The sequence below is a fragment of the Ursus americanus genome, chromosome 34, assembly GCF_024610735.1.
Source record: "Ursus americanus isolate L20-20 chromosome 34, mUrsAme1.1.p, whole genome shotgun sequence".
Lineage (NCBI taxonomy): Eukaryota > Metazoa > Chordata > Mammalia > Carnivora > Ursidae > Ursus > Ursus americanus.
This window is the reverse complement of record NC_142160.1, coordinates 21,296,714-21,317,320: the sequence shown is the minus strand read 5'-3', so window position 1 is coordinate 21,317,320 and position 20,607 is coordinate 21,296,714. Positions and strand designations below refer to the sequence as shown.

Sequence of the window (20,607 nt, the reverse complement as noted above, 5' to 3'; positions counted from 1 at the left end):
AGTGTGAAACCGCGTGTTAATGTAACCGGCGCGAGAGGCGCGGGCGGCGGCGGCGGGAGCGGCGGCTGCAGGAGCAGCAGCAGCGGCGAGTACCCTGTGCCCCGCGTCCCCGAAGCAGCCGACTGCGCCACCCCCACCCTCTCACGGCCGGGCGGGACCCGTGCCACCAGCCCAGACCTCAGCCGGCCCGCGCCGACTTAATCCTCCCGCGACTACTCCGGACGCGTCCGCGGAGTTTGCCGGCCGGAGAGGGAGGCCGAGCGGCGGAGCGCACTCCTGCTTTACGCCCCCCCCCGCCCACCATCTCGTGGATGTCGACCCCCGGGTCGTGAGAGAACTTTGCAGCGGGCTGGAGCGCCCTTTGCGGAGAGGCAGACGAAGGGAAGGAAAGAAAGAGGGCCCAGGAAGGGGCTTGGAGGAAGAGTCCGGAGCGGCCGGGCGGGCCGTGCGGGGCGAGTGCGCGCGGGGCGCGGCGCCCGGATGCGCCCCGGGCTCGAGGAGCAGCGGGCGACTGCGGGACTGCGCTCCGCGGTGTAGCCCCGCCGGGCCAGGAGGGTTTGTGCAACCGCGGAGAACACCGAGTGTTGGTCGTACGGGGCGTGCCGAGCCGCCTCCCGGCGCGCCCTCCGCACTTTCCCCGCCTCGTCGTCATCCCGCGCTCCTCCGCCCCGGCTGGGGCTGCGGAGCGCCAGGCGCGGAACCTCCGCCGCCCGGACCTCGCTCCTCACCGCCTCCGGGGAACCGACGAGCGCCCGGCTGAAGGCGCTGCCCTGACCCGCAGCGGTTGGTCCCGAACGTCGTCAGGTTTGTTTGTGTGGGGTTAGCCGGGGGCGCCGGGCCACCTGCACCTCGCCCGCGGCCGGTGCCGCGGGGAAAACCCGGAGAGGAGGCGGACCGGGAGAAGAGCGAAGAAAAGCAGCCCGCCTGGATTTGTTTGCTCGGGACGGGTGCCGCGTACGGGGATCGCCGAGGGGAGCGCGGCCGGAGTTACCGCGCCCCCACCTCCCCGCCCGGGCAGCGGAGGCCCGCGGGTTGGATCATAGCCCCCGCGCCCTCTTCTCGGGCGCCGGCGTCACCGCGCAGGTTCTTGGTACAGCCGGGCCCCCGGTGCCCCGCGATGTGGCCCTGAGCGAGGGAACCCGCACCGGCGGGAGCAGGAGCAGCTGGGCGCCGAGTGGCCGGTGCGCCCCGCCGAGCGCGCCTGCGTGCGTGGCCAGCGCGCTCCTCGCGCTCCCGGTTTCTGCCTGGCTTCTCGGCTTAATTTTCCTCGGCGGGATTAAAGTTGGAAATTGAGCGGAGAATTGAGTTGCCCGGAAACAGAGCTACGGCCGCCGCCAGAGCGATGTTCCCGCAGAGCCGGCACCCGGTGAGGCGCGGCAGGGTGCTGGGTGGAGGGGCAAAGCATTGGGTTGGGGGTGGGGTGGGGTGGGGATCGGCGCTCTTCCTATGTTGTAAGGAGACTGGTGTCTGCTACATTCTGGACGACCCCCCCCCCCCCACCCGAGCCTCTAGGAGTGCAAGGCTGGGGCGGGTCCGGACCCTCCCCTCCTGGTGTGGGGAGTGAGCTGAAACTCTCAATTTTTTCCCTTTACTCCGGGCCCCCTCCGAGTTGACGTCTAGACAGGGCGGGCGGGGGCACCCGGCGGGGCTGGGGTTTCTTTCCCGTAGCGACAGCTCCCCCCTACCACCTCCCCCCCCCCCGAGATGGGTAGGGCGCCCCCCCCTTTGTTTCTCGTCTCGCCTATTTACATGTCAATGCAGCCCCCGTTCCGGTGCGCCTGGAGGTGGCCCCGGCGACTCTGGGAACGAGGAGCGTTAGGGAGTTGTTTTTCTCCTCTGATCCCCGGGGTCATTATCGCCCCTGTGGGGAGAGGTTGGTGGCTACGACGACAATTTGGCCTGGTCTTCCCCGGCCGCCGGGGAGCCCCTGTCCCTCCAGCCGGTGACCCGGGCGCACGTACCACGACCCGCCCTGGAGCACGGAAGAGGCTCGGAATCTGGTGGCTCCAGACCGGGCGAGGGTCCACTTTCTCCCCGCATAAAGTGCAGCGCAAACTCGAGTTCAGGGCTCCGTTTTCCGCCACTTTTAACTTTATTTTTTGTTTATGTCCCACCCACTTCTCCGTCTTCTGACTTACTGCTTTATTTATCTACCCGCATCCCTGTCCCGCGGTTCCCCTCGCCGGTCGCCCCCAGACGCCGCACCAGGCTGCAGGCCAGCCCTTCAAGTTCACTATCCCGGAGTCCCTGGACCGGATTAAAGAGGAATTCCAGTTCCTGCAGGCCCAGTATCACAGGTGCGTGTCCGGCCGCGCCGGGCGAGTGGTAGCCTGGGGGCAGCCCCAGCCCCTCCTCGCCCAGCCTGGTGGCTGTGGCAGCTGTACTTAGTACTTGCGTCCAGGCGGTGGCGTGTGGAGTCGCAGTTAAGACCTGTCATTCAAGTTACCCCCTTTCTAGGTTCTTCCCGGGCCGCCTCTTCTCTAGTCTCCTCCTCCTACCATTGTTTCCCTTTTGCCCGTTTGCTGCTGTTCCAGGGAGCCTTTTTTTTTTTTTTTTTTTTTTTGAGTATTTAGGAGTTGCATGAGAACCGTCAATATTTGCAGTTCGTTTATTTATTTTGCAACAGGCTGAGCTGAAACCTTGGTTCAATCGATGCCCCAGCCCCGGAGTGCAGGTTTGGGGAGGCAGAGCCCGTGTTGAAATCGCTCTTTGCCATACTAGAGGATTGTGTTGTCTGAGGCAAAGTCCATTGTGGAAGGCTAGATGCTGTTAGCTGTGCCCAACGTTGGTGATGAAGAGGGAGGTGGATACGTGCAGGGAAAGCTCCCCTGCTTTGTCGTCATTCTGGGTTGGTTTGGGCAGGACAGGGGACTGGAGTCTCATTTATATATACCCCAGCTTAGTCTCTTCATCTAATGAGACCTACTTCAAAAGATTTGTAAATGAAAAGTGATTGGAAAGCATCCTGTCCATAGTGGATTTTCCAGAAATGGTAGTTTCTTCCCTTGTTCCTATGAAGTCTTCGCTGATTAGAGCTAAGAAATAACTGTGTAATGACAGTTTTTATTTTTGTCATGCTTGAGAAAAAGCACACATGCTTGGGTGTGAATTTTCTTGTTTTGTTAGAGGTTTTTCTGATTATTGACCTTTTGTCTGCTCGAAGATCATAATCTCTGGAACTTGAGGCATACCTGCCCACACTGTGTTTACCAAGCAGGGAGGACTTCAATCCACTTTATTGCAGTAGCTGCTTCACATATTTTGGCAGGGATTTAAAAACCGAAGATTTTAAAAGGGACCAACAATTGTGGCAGTAACTTTACAAGTACAGTTTTCAAACCTAGAGACTATTTGAGCTGGCAGAGATGGGACAGCCTATGTCTGACGCTGAAAATTGTGCAAAGGCCAGATATTAGTGGAGTCCAATGGAGCAAACTGGTGCGGGGAAGTAGGAGTGAACAGATGAGTAGGAGGGGAAATCAGTCTTCTGGGGTAGATCAGAGGTTTTGACAGATTTTTCATTCTTGGCATCTGACCAGGTATGCACCAAGAAGAAAAAGAATAGTAGCTGAGTGGAGACCCTGTGCTGTTCACCTTACCCCTTTTCCCTATAAAATGCAAGGACAAAGCTTTTGCATGTTTACCTAGATAGTTTATGGCTTTTCCAAATTGGTCTGTGTTTTTACTTGAAGTGCAAATATGTGAGGCAGATGTTAAAACAAGTGACATAATGTTTACATTAAGTTCCCTGTTTTGTTTTTGTAGCCTTAAATTGGAATGTGAGAAACTGGCAAGTGAAAAGACAGAAATGCAGAGGCACTATGTGATGGTAGGTATCAGAGATTAGACTTTTCTCCTTTTCATGTAAGATTAGCAAATATGTGTTCCTAGCATTGCAAAACGTGAGTTAACGAAATGCTTGATTTGTTTTTTATTTTTGCAGTATTATGAAATGTCATATGGATTAAACATAGAAATGCATAAACAGGTAAGCTTTAGTTAAATCTCCAGTTGAAATGAGAAATCAGTCATTATGATTCTATAAAACTGGCTTTGTCCTCAGTGGTGGGGGGATTTGTATGCCATTTTCTTGCCTTGGTTTCCCTTCCTGTGAGTTGGTGATAGTATTTTGCAGAAGGGTGGCTTCTTGACGATTATGGAATCTTTAAATGACTAGGTGAGAGGTGCTTTGGAAATGTGAACCAACCTGTTTCTAGGCTGATAGAAATTGAGTCTCTTAGTTGACTTTTCCACCTGGGTAGATTCTCCTCTTGAAAGATCTGGATATCCCGTAGAGTTCTGAAATTCAGAATAGCTTGTTTTTTTTGCCGGTTTGGACAGCAGTGTGGTCCTGCAGGGGAAAGAAGGATATTCAGGAGTTCCTTAAGCAAGTTAAACATGCTGGTATACGACTAACTGTGGGGATCTCTTCATGCTTTGGGGTTGCATAAAGTGACATGATTAGTGGGTTATTAGCAGACATCTTTTTGAAAAATTTCTCAATTGATGCAGATTTGGAGGTGAAAAAGCATTCTTTTATGGCCACAGCATATGTTGGGAGTTGCTTCAGTCCTAGTGGTTTTAAAAGCATGAAAAGATTAGTGACTGGAAAGCTCTAGCTATGACTATGAGTTTGCAAGTTCCCATAAAATTCACACTTATGGCTACTATAATGGTGTATAAAAAGAGTATTGAGCTGGAACAAGGCACTAAGGACCTCATAAGAGAAGAAAAGCTAAATGATTGCTCAGCCCAAAGGACCCTCGATTGAGTAGTCATTGTCTGCCAAAGAAAGCATTAATGGCAGGGTGTAAGTATTCTGGAGATATGCTGACATTCACTTTTTCATCAAGACGCTGGTACAATAAGTCTTTTAGAAATCGATTGCCTCTTAAAAAATTATCATCAGATGAAGTTGCACAGTTGGACACATTTCAAAGTGCAACAATACAATTCTTACTTGATGTATATGTGCTATTTCATCTCAAACCCTTGTTTCATTAAATTAAAGAGCATGGCTGACCGGCTGGGGCACAGTGGAGAAATTGATTAGTTCAGCCTTCAGATCTTCCTTATATTCAAAGACTTTCATTAAGCAAGTGTGTTTCAGAGTTGAATTCTGCTTTTGTAACTCCACACTCTTTGATTTTTAATTCATCATAGATTTCATAATGTTAAGTCGTGTACATTAGATCTGTTCTCAGATATGTGTTTGGAAAGGGATAGTTAGGTTCAAGGCCTTTCATTAATAATATAATTGGGTCTTTAAAATGCTGATTTTATTCTGATTTGCAAAATTGGTAGCCTAGATTACGTTGGGCTTGTGCCTTTGTTTTTTGTGTGTTTCAATGGCTAGTGCCTGATTGAGGCAGTTGTAACTTGTTGATAGTAATTGGGCCAGAAGATCTATGGTCATTTACATGAATTATGCAAATAAACTGGGTGAAGGAGTTGAAACCTGCCACTTTTTTTTTTTAAGTTACCCCAAAGGCACATTTTTTTGCTAACAAAAATTCTAGAAGGGTAAGAGAAGACTGCGCTTTTTCTTTAACTTCTAAACTCAAAGGATTTAATAACTTCACCAACTCTTTTACAAGGAAACACCACCTCTGTGTGATGCTGTATGCTGGTACAGGATTTATTAGGGAGGTAAAGGAAGTGTGTAATTCTTCTGGGTTCCTGTAGGTTACATGGTTACATGACCTCTTCTTTATCGAGTAGGAAGAAGGAAGAAGGGGCAAAGAGGGTCAGGAGCCCCATGGTGTGAAAATAGGTTTCTAATGAGTTTCTATACACTATTGGGCATTTGTGGGTAATATTGTCCATCCAGGAGCCAGTATGCATTAATAATATGCTGTGTATAATTGGCTCGGTAATTTGAAAAATGTGAAAAGCTGAGAGATGCCATGTTCTTCATAGTAGGGTATTAAGCCCCCTGAAATTTAGTTTATATTGTAAATGCTGACAGACCCTTAACTAGAGTGGTGTGCAAAGCAGTGCTGTAATTCAGTTTAAAGTGGCCTTACATTTGAAAAACATCCTTCTGAATGTCACACATTAATAATAAGTTCTGAGGAGGCATTTGGTGCAGCTAGTAATCATAATTCTTATTAAAACTGGTGACGTCTGGCCCCCAGGGTGTAGCCAGGCTCAAATTGATGCTTTTTGCCGCCTGATCACCAGCACGGCCTAAGTGCTCATTATATTGTAGAGAGGGCCTTTGGAGCTCTCATTAGATTTGACAGGAATTCTCTCTGGGGGGAAACTGGGCATTAGCGAGACTCCTGACAGGCTGAAATTAGTCCTGCTTTATGGCTTATAACCAAATGCTAGCAAGGCATCATCAGGGGACACAAAAAATTGTCATTTCTGACAACATCTTTGTTACTGAAAAAAATGCAGCGATGGGGAAACTTTCCACGGAGAGAGCTTTAATGTTGTTAAGATTTGTCTGCAGTGTGACGACCGCTCCCTCTCCCCACCTTTCAGCGGGTTTGTCGAAGGAGTGAGTTTTAGAGATTTCAGTGTCAAATCTCACCACTGACTTTTCCGTCTGGAAGTTTTAAAGTGGAAGCGGGTCCAAATCGAGAATGGTATAATTGTGGTTTCCTTACTTGGTTTGGTGCCCACAGTCCATGTTTATGTTGTGTCAACACTTCCTGATAAGCCTTCCCCTCACTTTTTCTGCTCCCATATGTGGCTAGTTACTGAAAAGTCAGTGCACTAAGGATGGTAACGGGTACTTAATTTTTTTTTACGGTAGCATTAAGACAGTTTTTTTTTTTCCTTTTTCCTTTTTTTTTTTTCTTTTTTCTTTTTTGAGGGGTGCCTAGGTGGCTCAGTCGGTTAAGCATCCGACTCTTGATTTTGGCTCCTGTCATGATATCAGGATTCTGGGATTGAGCTCCCATCTTGTTCCTTGCTCAGTGGGGAGTCTACTTGAGGTTCCCTCTCCCTCTCCCAGTGCCCCTCCCCCTCACACGGGTGTTTTCTCTCTCTCTCTCAAAATAAAAATCTTTAAAAAAAAAAGAGTTATTTTTTGTTGTTGTTTTTGTTTGTGTCTTTTATAGATCTCTGCCTGTCTATCTCTCTCCAGGTAGATTGTAAACTCTAGGTATATCTATCCAGGAGAGGTAGAGACATCTCCTGAAACCTCGAGGCAATTCTACGGCCACCAGGGCATTAGGGTGTGTCAGGAAACAGCAGGTGAACGTGAGTCTGGTTGTTTTGAGGGCTGTGCCTGGTGTGTTTGGCAGTGTGATCGTTCAAGTTTTGTTTTCTGTCATGTGCTGTGGTATGACCTCGTGTGATATTTTTGGAACAAGATGCACTGTAAATACATACCTAAGCCTTACTTATTCCACTAGTGTATCTCTTCAGGCTGCTGATGAAGCCATGCCCTAAGTTGTCTTTGGTGGCGTGCGTTTGTACAGCACATAACAGTCTTCTAAAGGGATTTGCCTCTTCCTGTGAGGTAGGCTGGGGAGGTGTTTTGCTCTGCCTGCGGCTTTGGGCATGTGTTCAGAGTCCAGGATTTGTCAAGGCCAGGTTTCTGCTGAAGCTGGAGTGTGGGTCACCTGGTCCCTAGAATTCAGTGCCACTCTACTTTCCCCAGGCCCCTGCCATTGGGGGACGAGGCCAGTGGTGGACCCTGCTTTGAGCCCATGTGTGGTGATCCAGTCAGCCTGGCTGCATGTCTCTCCTGTTCTTGCTCTTTGTGCTGGCAAGTTCGCGGTGCACAATCACGTCGGGGCTAGATGCATGTTCGAAGAATTCACGAAAATCAGCAGTACTGACTGGCCTATGGAGGTCACAGCCATGGGTAGGTAGAGAGTCGTAGCCAACCGAGCACTACTATCTGCAGGTTAAAAAATGTCTAAGAACAAAAGAGAATTGTAAAGTGTTGTCAGGACTCCTGGTTGAGGCCCAGGGCATAGCGAGTGTGATCAGTCACTTTGTCTCTCTGTCCCTCTATTCTTCTGAAGAGCGGGCAGAGTGAGCACTCGGGGCTCTCCAGGGCGGCCAAGAATTTAAAAATAAATGAAAGGACTCGCTCGGGAAGGAAAGACACATTCTGCAGTGCTGGTTGTGGGGTGGGGAAGGAGAGGAGAAAGAGAAACAGAGGAGAGCTTAACATACCCAAGTGCCATGTGATGTTTCAGCCAGCACGGTATCTCAGACCACGTAAATTTCGGAGTGAAACCGCTTTCACAGTTTTGATGTGTGCTTTTAAGTTTCTCTTAAAAAATAAATTGTTCTCTGGTAGCGTTTTTAAAGTGCTTAGGTGGAACCGTTAGGGGTTCACCTGCAGGTTAATCCCTTAGATGTGACCCTTACTATTTGTCTGCAAGTCTTAACCTTTCTTCCTGCTTTTTAACCACGTGTGTTTTCCATCTACAGTTTCTCACTTTGAGATTTTTTTTTTTCCCCCTAAGTCCAAGTCTCAGAATGGGAAAAAAACTATCTGGAGTACTTGCACTTAGAGTTAAGCTCCACCAGGTGTTAATTACCTTGTAATACAAAGGGACTAGCTGTCATCAGGATTGGAGTAGTCCCCAACTTCACTTCATTAGCAAGGCCTGCCCTTCACAAGCTTCAGTGGAAAGAGATAAAGCTCCCTGTGTATTTAGAATCCAGATTTTGAGGCACGAGATTAGCCTTTGTTTTTTATCAGCAAGCAGGGGGCTTCCTCCCTACTTTCTATCACCCTACTCAACCCCTTCAACAGTTGGCTAGTTCGTGGTTACTATCCAGAGGTGAGGTGAGGGATGCATTGTCTCGGGCACAGAATTTAAGGCAGGGGTCAAAAAAGCATAGTTCTTCAGATAAAAAGTATTTTTAAAATTCAAAATTAATGCCAGAAAACACTATGAGGCACAAAATATGTGATCTTTAGGATGGGCCTTGGTATAAAATATAGCTCATTGAGGTCCCTTATTTAGGGGACTTTGATTAGTGACTAGGTGAATCATTGACTAGTTGCCTGGGCATCAGTTTCCCTCCTTGTAAAATGAGGGGTTAGACTAGGCAGGTTCTCAGTATGGCTCCTCTTAGGTGAAGAGAGTTGTGCCTCTAAACCCTCCTCGCCCCCCCGCCCCCCCCAGTGTTCAAAACCCGGTGCCTGCCTGCGTCCGTTGAGTGCAGTCTTTGGCCAGAGGGCTTAAGCTGTTCCTCCAAATAGTGTTTATTAAGAAACAGAAAGAATCTGCTCCTTTAGCAAATATTTAAATAAATCATCTTGTGTGGTAGTGATACTAACGATATATTCAGTTACTGGCTCATAGAACCATTTTAGGTTTCCATAGATCTGAGTGTTTGCTCTTCTATTATTAAATATTTGTGGTCTTCAGGAGTGGATTACATTGGAAGAAACTAAGAAACTGACTGGGTTTCTCATAGGCTTCAATTGGCTCGATTGTCCCTATGCCCCCCCTGCCATCCCTGTTGCTTACTGTTACTTCAGATTTTGAAAAATGTAGATTTTCAGAACTAGTACCTTTAATGTCGAATATTTCATATAATGGTTTTTAATTGAATTTTAGGTAGTTGTTTTTATAGGTAGACTTATTTGACAAGAGTAGGCATTTACAGATTGAGAGCAGCTCTCACCAATGAGGTTGGTGAGTTTTGTAATATGAAACGTGCCATAGGATTGTTCTGTGGCTGTGGTTTGGTGTTTTAAGTTAGAGCGTATGTGGGTGTAGGTGTGGGCACTCAGGTGTGGGAGAGATTTTCTCATTTTTTTCTGAGGCATGGTTTGATCTGAAAAAAGAAAAAAAATTACAATGAAATTTTAACAAATTGAGATATTCATGTGTTGTTATTCACTTGGGCTCAGCAAAAAGTGGTTTCTGAAATTGTTCGCAAAGCTTTAATGTTTACAGAATCGTTTAGAGACCACCGGTTTGCCATGCATTTTATGAAACTTCAAGAAATGTTGGCACACGTTTTATCAAATAACCTGTGATTTTGCACAAACCTGTATTTCATTATTTCACATTTCAGTTTTTAATAATTACTAAGTTTAATTCTGTTTGCCTGCTTTGAAGCAACATGAAAGCAATTGTGAGCCCAGTGTGTAGGCCCTTCCCCCACCTGTTCTCACAGTAGGCATAACAAACAAATCTTTTAGTTTTTCTAGAAGTTTTATTTGCTTCTTAGTCATTCTTGGACCACAAATCGTTAGCCAGAAGAGGGTAGGGTGAAGGTCGTTTGGGATATAAGGAGAAGACTGGGAGGGAAAAACAAGCCCTGAAGATTCCATCCATTGAATTTATTTCTTCATCTGCCAGATAGAGAAAAGTGCTGTTAAGTGTGGTCTGTATATATCCCTGCACACGCCGAAGGGGCAGAGGTGTATGTACAACTATGTCCAGTGTACTGGAGGATACTCACTAGATTTTCATTATTCACTTGACAAAGTGGAATCAGTTTTTGAGAATGTAAGTGTATTTGAACTTGCACATCCAAATCATGCCATTTGTGGAACTGTTGAAGTACATGCGGTACTCTACTGGGTTTGCTGCTCCTGGGCACCATTATTGGTGTAACTAGATTATTAGTTAGCCCGTGGGATTTTGTGAAACCTGTCAGTGAAAAGCTTGAAAATATATCACCAGACATGTTTGCTTACAAACTTATAAGTTATAAAAGCATTATATTTCCATTTGTAAGAAACGGAAATTATAAGCAGAGGGGTTAAAATAAAAGTTCTCACATCCTCCGTGCACCCTATTGACATGTCCCGTGCAGCCGCTAGGGTACACGCACTCTAGACACAAGAAACCTACACCCAAACGCTGGGAACTCCAGCCCCAGGATGGGAGCATCTTTCAAAAGGGTGAATGCAAAACCCCTTTTGGGACTTGGGTCTTTGGGTATGTTGGTCTGTCTGTTCTTTCTGATTTTGGCTTCCCACTCCAGTAGTGGCCCCTGTGCCCATCACTCACAGCCTTGCGTGTCTGCCCCTGATTACTGTCCCTGCTAGTCTTACTTGGTCACCTTTGTCCTCCTCCCACCAAGTACTTTAATCCAGCCAGTGGGTCTCTTCTTCCTGCCTGAAATATACTGTGCATTTTTCTGTGCATTTTTCAGTTTTCTTTATAAAAAGCCCAGGTCTTCTTTGTCCAGCTTCAAATGGCCTTCCTCAGTATCCTTCAAGGTCCAGTTCAAATAACAACACTCCCTGTTTACGTTAAGGCCTTCCATGACCTCTCCAAAAGGAGCCTGTCCCATCACTGTTTTTTGCGCCAATTTCTGTAATAATGTTTTTTCACGTGTGTCTTTTGTTGTTCCGACTAGGCTGCCGTCTGCTCGGAGCTTGCATTTGAGACTTACTGTATACCCTTCCCAATGGGTTGGACGGAGTGGACACTAATTGTTAGGTAGCGTTGAGCATGCTTCTTAAGAAAGTGATAGTTGTAATCATTTTGGATCCTGAACCCGTGTGAAAATCAGGTGGAAGTTGCTGGGCAAAAAAATCCCCCATGTTTTTATACACAAGATAGCTTTGCCCAACAATTTTGGCTGTTTCGGGTCGTCTTAAGATCCTTCAGTAAATCTATGGAATCCAGATTAAAAACTTGAGCCGATAGTACCCGGCCGGGTTCTGGTGCCGAAATTAAGAATGAAATCTGTTTGATTTCGTTAGATATTTTATAGGACCTCAGTTCTCGTATAACCACTTCTGCTAAGTTTTTCTTTTGAACGAGTGACTTATAGTCCGAATATCCGCGGAGGCTTCTTCATGGGGAATTTAATTACAGTGATGTATTTGGGTTTGTGCTGGAGAGAGCGAGAACAGAAGTAGCGTGTTGTTGAGGCCTGAGTTTCTGTGCACAGAATGGGCACGCATCACTGGCCCTGGGGCCGCTGCTGGTCCCCTCAAGACCACCACAGCCCTAAAACGGAGTTGAGGATAAGTAGCTCGTAGTGCGTCAAGTATAAAGACATTTAACGTGACTGAGTTGCCAGATACCTTAATAATCATGATCATACCCCTTGATTGTTTACTTTTGGTCTTTACATAGTTCCTTCACCCCACCAAGCATGTCATTGGGAAGAATTTCAAATACATGGAAAAGAAGGAGCTAAACAGTGAACACCCATGCTGTTCTCACCTGTATGATCCCAGGATGTGCCTGTCACATAAATCTTAACATAGAGCTTTTGCTCCCCTCCCCCCAGTAAATAAGGGAGAAAATAATTCTGGAAAACTTGGGCCAGGCCTTTTCTTAGCTCCCAACCCCGTTTTAGACTGACATGTGAAGGAGGGCTTTTCTGCAAGTGGATTTTAAGAATTCCATCTCAACAGGTGTTTACATTTTATAGCACTTTCCTCCTAGACATTGCCCTTTGTGTTTTGGCATGGTTGTATTATATGGTGTTCGGGTGCTTGCTTTTTCAGCTGTCACCTAAAAGCAGAGACTTGCACTTAACAGAAAAGCCAGGCCCCCCCACCCCCCCACCAAGCCTTCCTACTTTTTGGTCCTTCATAATGTACCTTTTAGATGCCATCAGCATATTCTCTGAGGGGGGCATAGTTTTAATGTTGTTAGGTAGGAAACCAGGAAAAAATTGTGCTAAAGGACTCTGATTTGGAACTTCAGATGGATGGAAACTGTCCTATTAAAGAGTTTAAGTTGGCCTCAGAGGCTGTGGGTGGTACAAGGATGTGAAGTGCTAGAAAACAAAACCTCTTTGAGGACCCCAGGTGAGGAGGAGGCTCTCGAATGCTGGGCCCTCCAGGAGCAACAGCCTTTGTCTCTCCTAGGCGCCCTCTTGATGCCTTGAGCAAACAGCTGGTCAGAGCCTCTTACAAGTAAGGTGACCAGCCAGTGTATTGACACGCACAGACACAACAGAAAACTGCATTAGGAGGCGAGCCGTTGGGATTTGCAGTAAATATATTACAGAACACAAGTGACTTGCCGATACTGCTTGTTTAGCAGTTTGCAAGGGCAATGGCAGTATGGATTTTTGAATTAGAAGGGAAGGCTGTTCTTTCTCTGTGCGGGAACATCTACTTGATGGCTGGGGAGAAAATTGATTTAGAGAACAAAATGCAGCCGCCTTTATTTGTGCCATTTGAAAGGCTTCTATGGATTAGTGAGTGAAAATAAAAAGGTCACATTTGGTTTAGGAAAGGAGGTCTTAACATTGATCTGCATCTTGGTCTGGAATGGAGAGAATAAAGGATGGGCCAGTGTGGCAGAGGAAGGGTACCCGGTCTCTGAGCAGCCTGCAGCCACAGGTGCCCGCTCCGTTCCCCGGCGGCCCCGGTGTCTTTTCCAGCTTTTCGGATTTCAAAAGTCAGCTCCTTGGGCTGATTATTGTAGAGTAAGCTGATTTGGGACATCAGAGTGAGCAGTCAACTCCCATCCATTGAGTTCCCGTGTGCCCTAGGAGCTGTCTGTAAATCCTTCCAGCCTCCTTTTGTGTGATATTAATTATTCCTCCTCACCGAAGAGAAAACAGGCTAGTAGGTTAAGGGATGGCAACAGCACCTACTCCATACAGGGTAGTTATCAGGAGTGAGTTTTTGACACAGGAGCGGTTACATTGGTGCCTGGCACTGGGGCACCCCGAGGGAAGGATACGTGTTCTTGAAATTGATAATCTAAAGCTATTATTGCTCCCTTTAAAACTGTACCCTGCTGTTGAAATTCTAGGCCAGGCTCCCATCTTGTTTTTCCAAGCCCAGAAGCTTCCTTCCTACATCTGCATTATTCACTTCTCATTATTTCCCCTCAATTACAAAGGTATTTATTTGTTTCCTTCTAAGATCTGAAGCATTTATCTTTAGGATCAAAATGAAACTTTCACTTTTTTTTTTTTTTTTTAAATCACCTATTGGCAGCCTCTGTTGTCTAAGGAATCTAGCAGAATTAAAATGCCTTATTTAGGCCAAACAGCAAAATGTGCCCTTGGCAGGCAACAGCCTTAAGTAGTTAATACAACTACCAGTGAGGACAGAGTTACGGTGAGTTCTTTCATTTAAGAGGATGGAGAAGCAACAAAGAGGATTTGGTTCATTTTGTGGAAGTGAGTTTTGGCAGAATAAAAGGACGAGAGGAGCATTTTTATTTTTTATTTTATTATTTTTTAATATAATGTGGAAAATCCAACTCTTAATTGGAAGAGAGGCTTTGTCATCCTGAGAAAAGCGAGGTGAGAATTGCCGGGTGAAGCTGTTGCTGGCTTAGAGAAGGAAGATGTCTCCAGCCTCCGTGAGGTATACACACAGACCATTTCCTTAGCTGTGGAGATCTGCTAAATGCTATGTAGAAGTTTGAGTAGATCCTTGTGTTATGTTCCCCATGTACTGCACGGGCTTGAGATCTTTGTGGATAGTCCAGTCACAGCTGCTGCTTATGTGCTGAATCCTGGGGAAACAAGAAAAAAAATGCACAGGGGAGAAAAGCAGGGGCACTGGGATTAGACACACTGGAAGTTTAAGCTTTTGGCTCTTACCGTCATGCATAATGCCGTAGATGCCGTGGAAACTTCTTGGATGTCATGGTAAGCATTTGGGAGGAAGGAGGGCACCGCTCAAATTGTGTTCAGACAAATTGTGCCAGTACCTGCTCTCACACTTGCTTAAAGGCTCGGCAGCCTGCTGACATCTGTGTGCTGAGAAGCCCCACGTTGCTGTCTCTTTGTGTTGAGCTTGAGAAGCGGTCCTGAAGTCCCAAGTATCTGCAGGGGAAGCACGAGGTTCTTGACAACCCATCCAGCCTGCCAGTTGGCCGGGGTTCTAGAGCCTTTTCCATTTGTGAGCCGCTGGCTCTGCTGCAGTGCCCGGGCTGTGAGCTCCCGCCTGCAGAGCCAGTCTCCTTGCACAGCTACTGAGAAGATTGGAATTGGACCATGGAAATGTATCCAACTTCTGTACTTTTTAGCTGACCAAGGGCCAGAAGCATACCACTAACTCAAGAGGGAAATTGCTGACTTTTGAATCTTCTAAGAAATCTGTATTCCATAATTGACTTCCCCTAGATGCTGTGATATTCGTACATTCAATGAAGTACAAAGAGGTATCACATTTTGGCGACGTGGCTTTCTCTTAGGGAACGGAGATTTTTGAGCTAGTTGTTAAATCTTGTATTCATTCTTATTTCTTGACGAATGCATCAACTATGGCTTTCCCACCCAAAGAACCCAGACAGATCAATGTCGGTGCACTAGTATAATCTTACATAGCCATGGCTTTGGTCATTATTTTATTGCAAGGTCAAATACCCCCAAAGCTGTGATTTTTATTTTCTTTTTTCTGATTAGCACCCTTGTCGGTTTCCCTCAAAGTACTGGAATTGCTCAGGGTTTGTATGGAATGAGTACCAATTGTTGCTTCTCAAATTAAAACAGTATAAAAGGGAAGGAGCTTTTGAGTAGGCTTTGCACCGTGAGAATATTGGTATTGACACCATTTATAATTTGGAGTATAGTTTGAAGACCAGATTCTACTGTTTGTCGCATACTGGTTAATATGGCTGTAAAGAGGAGATGAATGTGGCTACTTTTCCAAGTCTATTACTCAGGAGGACTGTAAATTTGATTGGCTGTTACAATTCTAGCAGAATCATTCGATTTGAGAGCAATAGAAAGATAAGATATCCAATTACCCAAATGATTTGCAGGGTTAGCCAACGTTGTCATGGAGACACGAGTTGGAACAAATTAAATTTTAAGCAATAAAATAATCTTAAAGCCCGTCTGGGAACAAGAAAATTTGGCAGTGGCACTTACCTGAATTGAATCTTAGCTTGACACGATGTTGTTTGACATTGATATACTGTGGGGGCCTAAACTTATATATGGTGCAACATTACCTTAAAAAAAAGTAGCTCGGCCAAACCAGTGAAGGGGAGTATTAGTATAAAGTCAGGATGTTAACATTTATTCCACAGCTTAAATGATAATTAGGCTCCGGGTTCCCAGGAATATTTTGTATTTAAGGATTGAAATGCCTTAATAATGATTAAGCAGCATTAATTGGACACTTAAAAAAAAAAGATTTATTTCGTAGCAGCATGCAGTTTCTGGAACTGCTGCTGTTCCCCTTTGTGTGTGTGCTAGCAGATGTAATGGAAATCGTGTGGCTGTCTTTTGGTGGGGGGTGGAGGTGTAAGTATGCATATATTTGCATGTACAAACAAGGAGATTTTGGCACATGCCCCTGCACTGCAGATGATTTCTCTGTATTCGTTAAAATTTCTACTTTGCAGCACTGCTTGCAGACTGGAAAATTGCGTTCCAAACTTTAGCCGATGGCCTAAAACCTGAGTAAGCGTCAGTCTGGGGCTTAGAAGGTTATTTCCCCTCATTAATGTATTGTTTAACTGGTTCCTGGCTTGTGCCGCGGATTTGGAAACAGCCGAGTGGCCCAGAAGGAGGGAGGGGAGGGCCTTTTATCCACATGTCTATTAGACAGATGGAGATGAAAATTGGTCTGAGGTCAGGCCATTTGCAGCGTTCTCGCAGACTTCGATTTTCCTCTCATCCTCACCACAGATCATCTCAAATGATTCAGTAATGACCAAAAGTGCAACATTGACCTTTATTCCCTGGTGGATTACTGTGTTTCACAGTCCAAATGGCAGGAAGTCTATTCTGTTCTTCCAGAAGGAGCTCAGCATTATCGAGCCAGCCCAGCCCAGTGGGAACCAGTGTAACAGAATACAGGGTTCAGTTTGGTTTCTGCTGCTCTGGGAAACGAGAATTGACATGTCCCAAACCCACATAATTAATGAAAGGGTATCTGGGATGCTTTCTAAACACACACAGGAGCACATAAATTGATTTGTCCGCTTGTAAAAGAACTGTTGAGTTATAGGAGCAGTAACTTCTGGGGGCCCGTGGCTTATAACTCGTTCTCACATTCATGGGCCTAGCTGTTCCCCCTTCTATGTAATGTTTCCCCAGTATAGCTTAGACAGCACAGTAACCTCGTAACGCTGGATCATTTTCAAATTATAAGTTGGCATGACTGGGTAGAAGAGGACTCCGGGCTTTTCTTTGACATGCTTTTAATTACATATACTTTTGGTCCATCCATGTAACCCTGAATAAATTACCTCTCCTGCAGCACACTTTTTTTTCTTTCCCCTGAAAGTAGCTTGATTGTTATCTTGAAGAATTGGTAATTATTTTTCTGTTGCTTCAATTTCTCTGTGGATTGTATTGTAATGCAATGATCAGAATTGTGTTTTGTTTTGTTTTTTGGATTTTTTTAGTAATTTAATTTGTATTTAAAATGAGATTCCTGTTTGCCTCTGCCTGCATAGCTGAGTAAATACTCTGTGAATCTTTAATACACCAGTGAAGTCTGTCATCGAGAATCCTTGTACTTACCGTCTTCTAAATATTTAAAAGCTTTTGCAAAAGGAGTATGCATTGAAAATTTTCCCTAGCATCCCACATTTCATTTTAATCATGATCTAAGACGCTTTCAAGAAAATAATTTTTTTGGGGCGCCTGGGTGGCACAGCGGTTAAGCGTCTGCCTTCGGCTCAGGGCGTGATCCCGGCGTCATGGGATCGAGCCCCACATCAGGCTCCTCCACTATGAGCCTGCTTCTTCCTCTCCCACTCCCCCTGCTTGTGTTCCCTCTCTCGCTGGCTGTCTCTGTCTCTGTCGAGTAAATAAAAAAAAAAAAAAAAAAAAAATACTAATAGCACAGTGCCTTTAAAAAAAAAAAAAAAGAAAAAAAAAAAAAAGAAAATAATTTTTTTTCCTTACTGTTGATTTTGCTGTGCAGAAGTTCTTTTCCTACCTCAGTGGCTCCCAGCCTGTGATGCCCCGTGTTTGCTGCATTCTGAGCTTGGGGGGCTTCTTGGCACAAGATGCGGACTGAAAAGAGAATCCGAGGTTCCAGCTGGGAAGGCCAGGCTCCTTATCTTCCTTCCCCAAGGAAGCTCAGCCTGGAGGGGTTAGTGCTTTGAGATTGAGCCTGAGTTTGGGGCTCTGAAGGCTTTGCCTTGGGCTCTCACCATGACAATCGTGTATCTAACCTGTGGTGGCCATTCTGCTGCCATGACATGTGGCACTGATGGCATAGGCCTCCTGGTAGAGTAGCTGCTTTGCCGAAGAAGTTGCTTTGGAAGAAGAGTAGCAGCTGTCACGTATGTACATGGGTGATTCAGCTGCGGCATGCTTTTAAAATTAGGGAACCCTTGGGGTGCCTGGGTGGTTCAGTCGGGTGAGCGTCCAACTCTTGATTTAGGCTCAGGTCACCATCTCAGGGTTGTGAGATTGAACCCTGTGTCAGGCTGCATGCCTAGCATGGAGCCCGCTTAAGATTCTCTCTCCCTCTGCCCCTCCCCCATCTCCTTGTGTGCACATGCATGCACTCTTGAGCTCTCAAAAATGAAGTGAAATCAAATAAAATAAGGGAACCCCTGGCTCATGGTCACCCCAGGAAGGAATTTCCTCTCCCACTGTATGGATTGGCTAAAGACTCCAACCTGTTAAGGATATACTCATACCCAGCTGTTTATCCAGTAATCTCCAAACAAGATGCGGGGAGCAAGGCAATGGTTAATGTTAAAGCTAATGATAACTAGTGCTTTATAGGTCGTGTGCACTGGTTGTTTGCTTTGTCATGATGGAAGATGTGGAGATAGTGATTGTAGACAGAAGTCGGTACCAGCCGAAGGCCAGTTACTCAGGCCTAAAAGGTAGCTACAGTGAAAAAGACAATGTTAAAATTTTATTGAGAGGAAAATAATGTTACGAATCTTGAAAAGGAACAGTCTCGTAAACCCAGTTTTCAGGGGTAACTGGATTTTTGCATATTCCCATGCAGCCTTTGTCTTTACATGGGCATATTTTATTTTCGTGATTGTAATTTTAGCCTTCATGCCAGCATGATGTAGTCTGCTTTTCCTCCCACTAATCCTGCTATTGTATGATATTATCTAATTTCTCATGAGCTCCCTAATGACTAAGACCTGTGAAGAGGGTGAAAGGTGTAGGCTTGCTCTGGGTGTGTTCCAGGAGACGCTTGTTCTCTTTCCATTCTGAGAACAATAGGTGGTGACTTCATGGTTTTGCTCTGTGATTCACCCCACAGAGTGTGTCTTGAAAACCTGTGGCGTAGCAGTGCATTTTCCTTTAAGGCCACGAAAAGCTGTCTTTTTCCATCGTGGGACAAGTCAGTAGGATTTCATGTGAACAGCACTTGCTAAACTCCATAACAAGGGTTTCTGAATAATGGAAATGTGCTATTTGGGCCCTGAAACAGCTGCGATGCTTTTGTCAAGGATGCATCTTTACCAAAATGACAAATTAAAGCCCAAATGCTCTGCTTGGCAACAGTTGGGTCAAAACATTTAAGTCATTAATTAGAAGGAACTGAAGGGGGAAAATTTTACACAAATACACAGCGTTGCAGACTCAACTTCATCTTGGAAAATGCAACTGAATTCTTAAAAAAAAAAAAAAAATGAGGGCAGCCCTCAAGTGGGGCCTGCCAAGCTTGTCATTTGCAAATAAATCCAAAGACCATCATTGCAGGACAGAGAACCAATGAATAGAGTTGCTTTGTCATTCTTTGATGGGCCCCACACTCAAGCCTGCTATTAAAAATGAATGCATTCAAGAGGCTCTGCATTAAGAACATAAACAATTAAGGGCACTTGAGTTGCTCTGCTGAGAGCTGCCGCGAAGTAAGATACGAGAGCTTTCTCCGGAGATGCAGGCCCCTGCAATCTGCCTCGTGAGGAGCCAGAGAATGGGAGCAATTAGTGTTGCTATCTCCGCCCCGGCAGCCTTCAGCAGGGTTGTTGTGTTTGTTTTTTTTTTTTTCTCTTCCCCTTCTTCCTTTTAACCCCTCCCTGTTTTCAGAGAAGCCGCGAGTGTAAAAGATGAGCAGGGAAAGGATGGAGTATGTGCCCAGTTGGAAAGGGCTCAGGTTTAGAACACGGTAGGAGCTGCCAAATGAGAGGGAGGTAGGACATAAAAGTTATTATCTGCCAGTAATTGGTGACTTCTGTTCTGATTAATTGAGCCACTAAAGGGTTTCTGTCATCTGGTACTCTTTGTTTTGTTTTAATCATAGGGTTTAAGAAGGGGCGAGGCTACATTGCCAGGGATGGAATCATTTAAATGAATATTGTTTGAGGTTTCCCACAGTAGGCAAATGTGTTCTTGCACCCCTGGGTTGTGTTCCTGCCATGGTCTTGTTTTAGAAAACCTGGGCGGAGAAGGCGCCATGGCGTGTGGCCAAAGCTCTAGAGGAGAGGCAGGTCTGACCTCCCGGGCCGCTTGTTTCTGACCCCAGGCGGGTTTTGCTAACCTTTCAGACCCTTCCCACTGGGCACCTGTGCTGTTCACGAGGTGTAAGAGGACCTGGTATGTATGCTAAACAGTAGACGCTGCTGCTGTCTTGGCAGAACCTCTGGTTCTCAAAGTGGGGTCCCCGGTTCAAAAGCTGCAAATCACCTGGGAACTTGTTAGCAATGCAGATGCTTGGGCTGCAGATCCCTTGACTCCAAAACTCTGGGAGTAGGGCCCAGCCATCTGTGTTTTAACAAGGCTTTCATGTAATCCTGCTGCACCCTTAAGTTGGAAAACCACTGACAACCTCTTAAACCATTAAAACCTCAG

The 20,607-nt window shown here is 45.9% G+C and overlaps 1 protein-coding gene across 5 annotated transcripts in view; it reads left to right on the top strand.

Annotated features, from left to right (window-relative positions):
• Positions 1–1,223: 1,223 nt before the first annotated feature.
• TLE1 (TLE family member 1, transcriptional corepressor) overlaps positions 1,224–20,607 on the top strand; it is an 84,907-nt gene continuing 65,523 nt past the window's right edge. For 4 of the 5 annotated variants that reach the window (XM_045780993.2, XM_045780992.2, XM_045780990.2 and 1 more), the window contains exons 1-4: positions 1,224–1,366; positions 2,197–2,297; positions 3,766–3,829; positions 3,944–3,988. In XM_045780993.2, coding sequence (XP_045636949.2) covers positions 1,343–1,366; positions 2,197–2,297; positions 3,766–3,829; positions 3,944–3,988 — 234 coding nt within the window. In that variant the 5' untranslated portion in view covers positions 1,224–1,342. The remainder of the gene's footprint in view (positions 1,367–2,196; positions 2,298–3,765; positions 3,830–3,943; positions 3,989–20,607) is intronic. The other variant, XM_045780994.2, reaches the window with a different exon arrangement.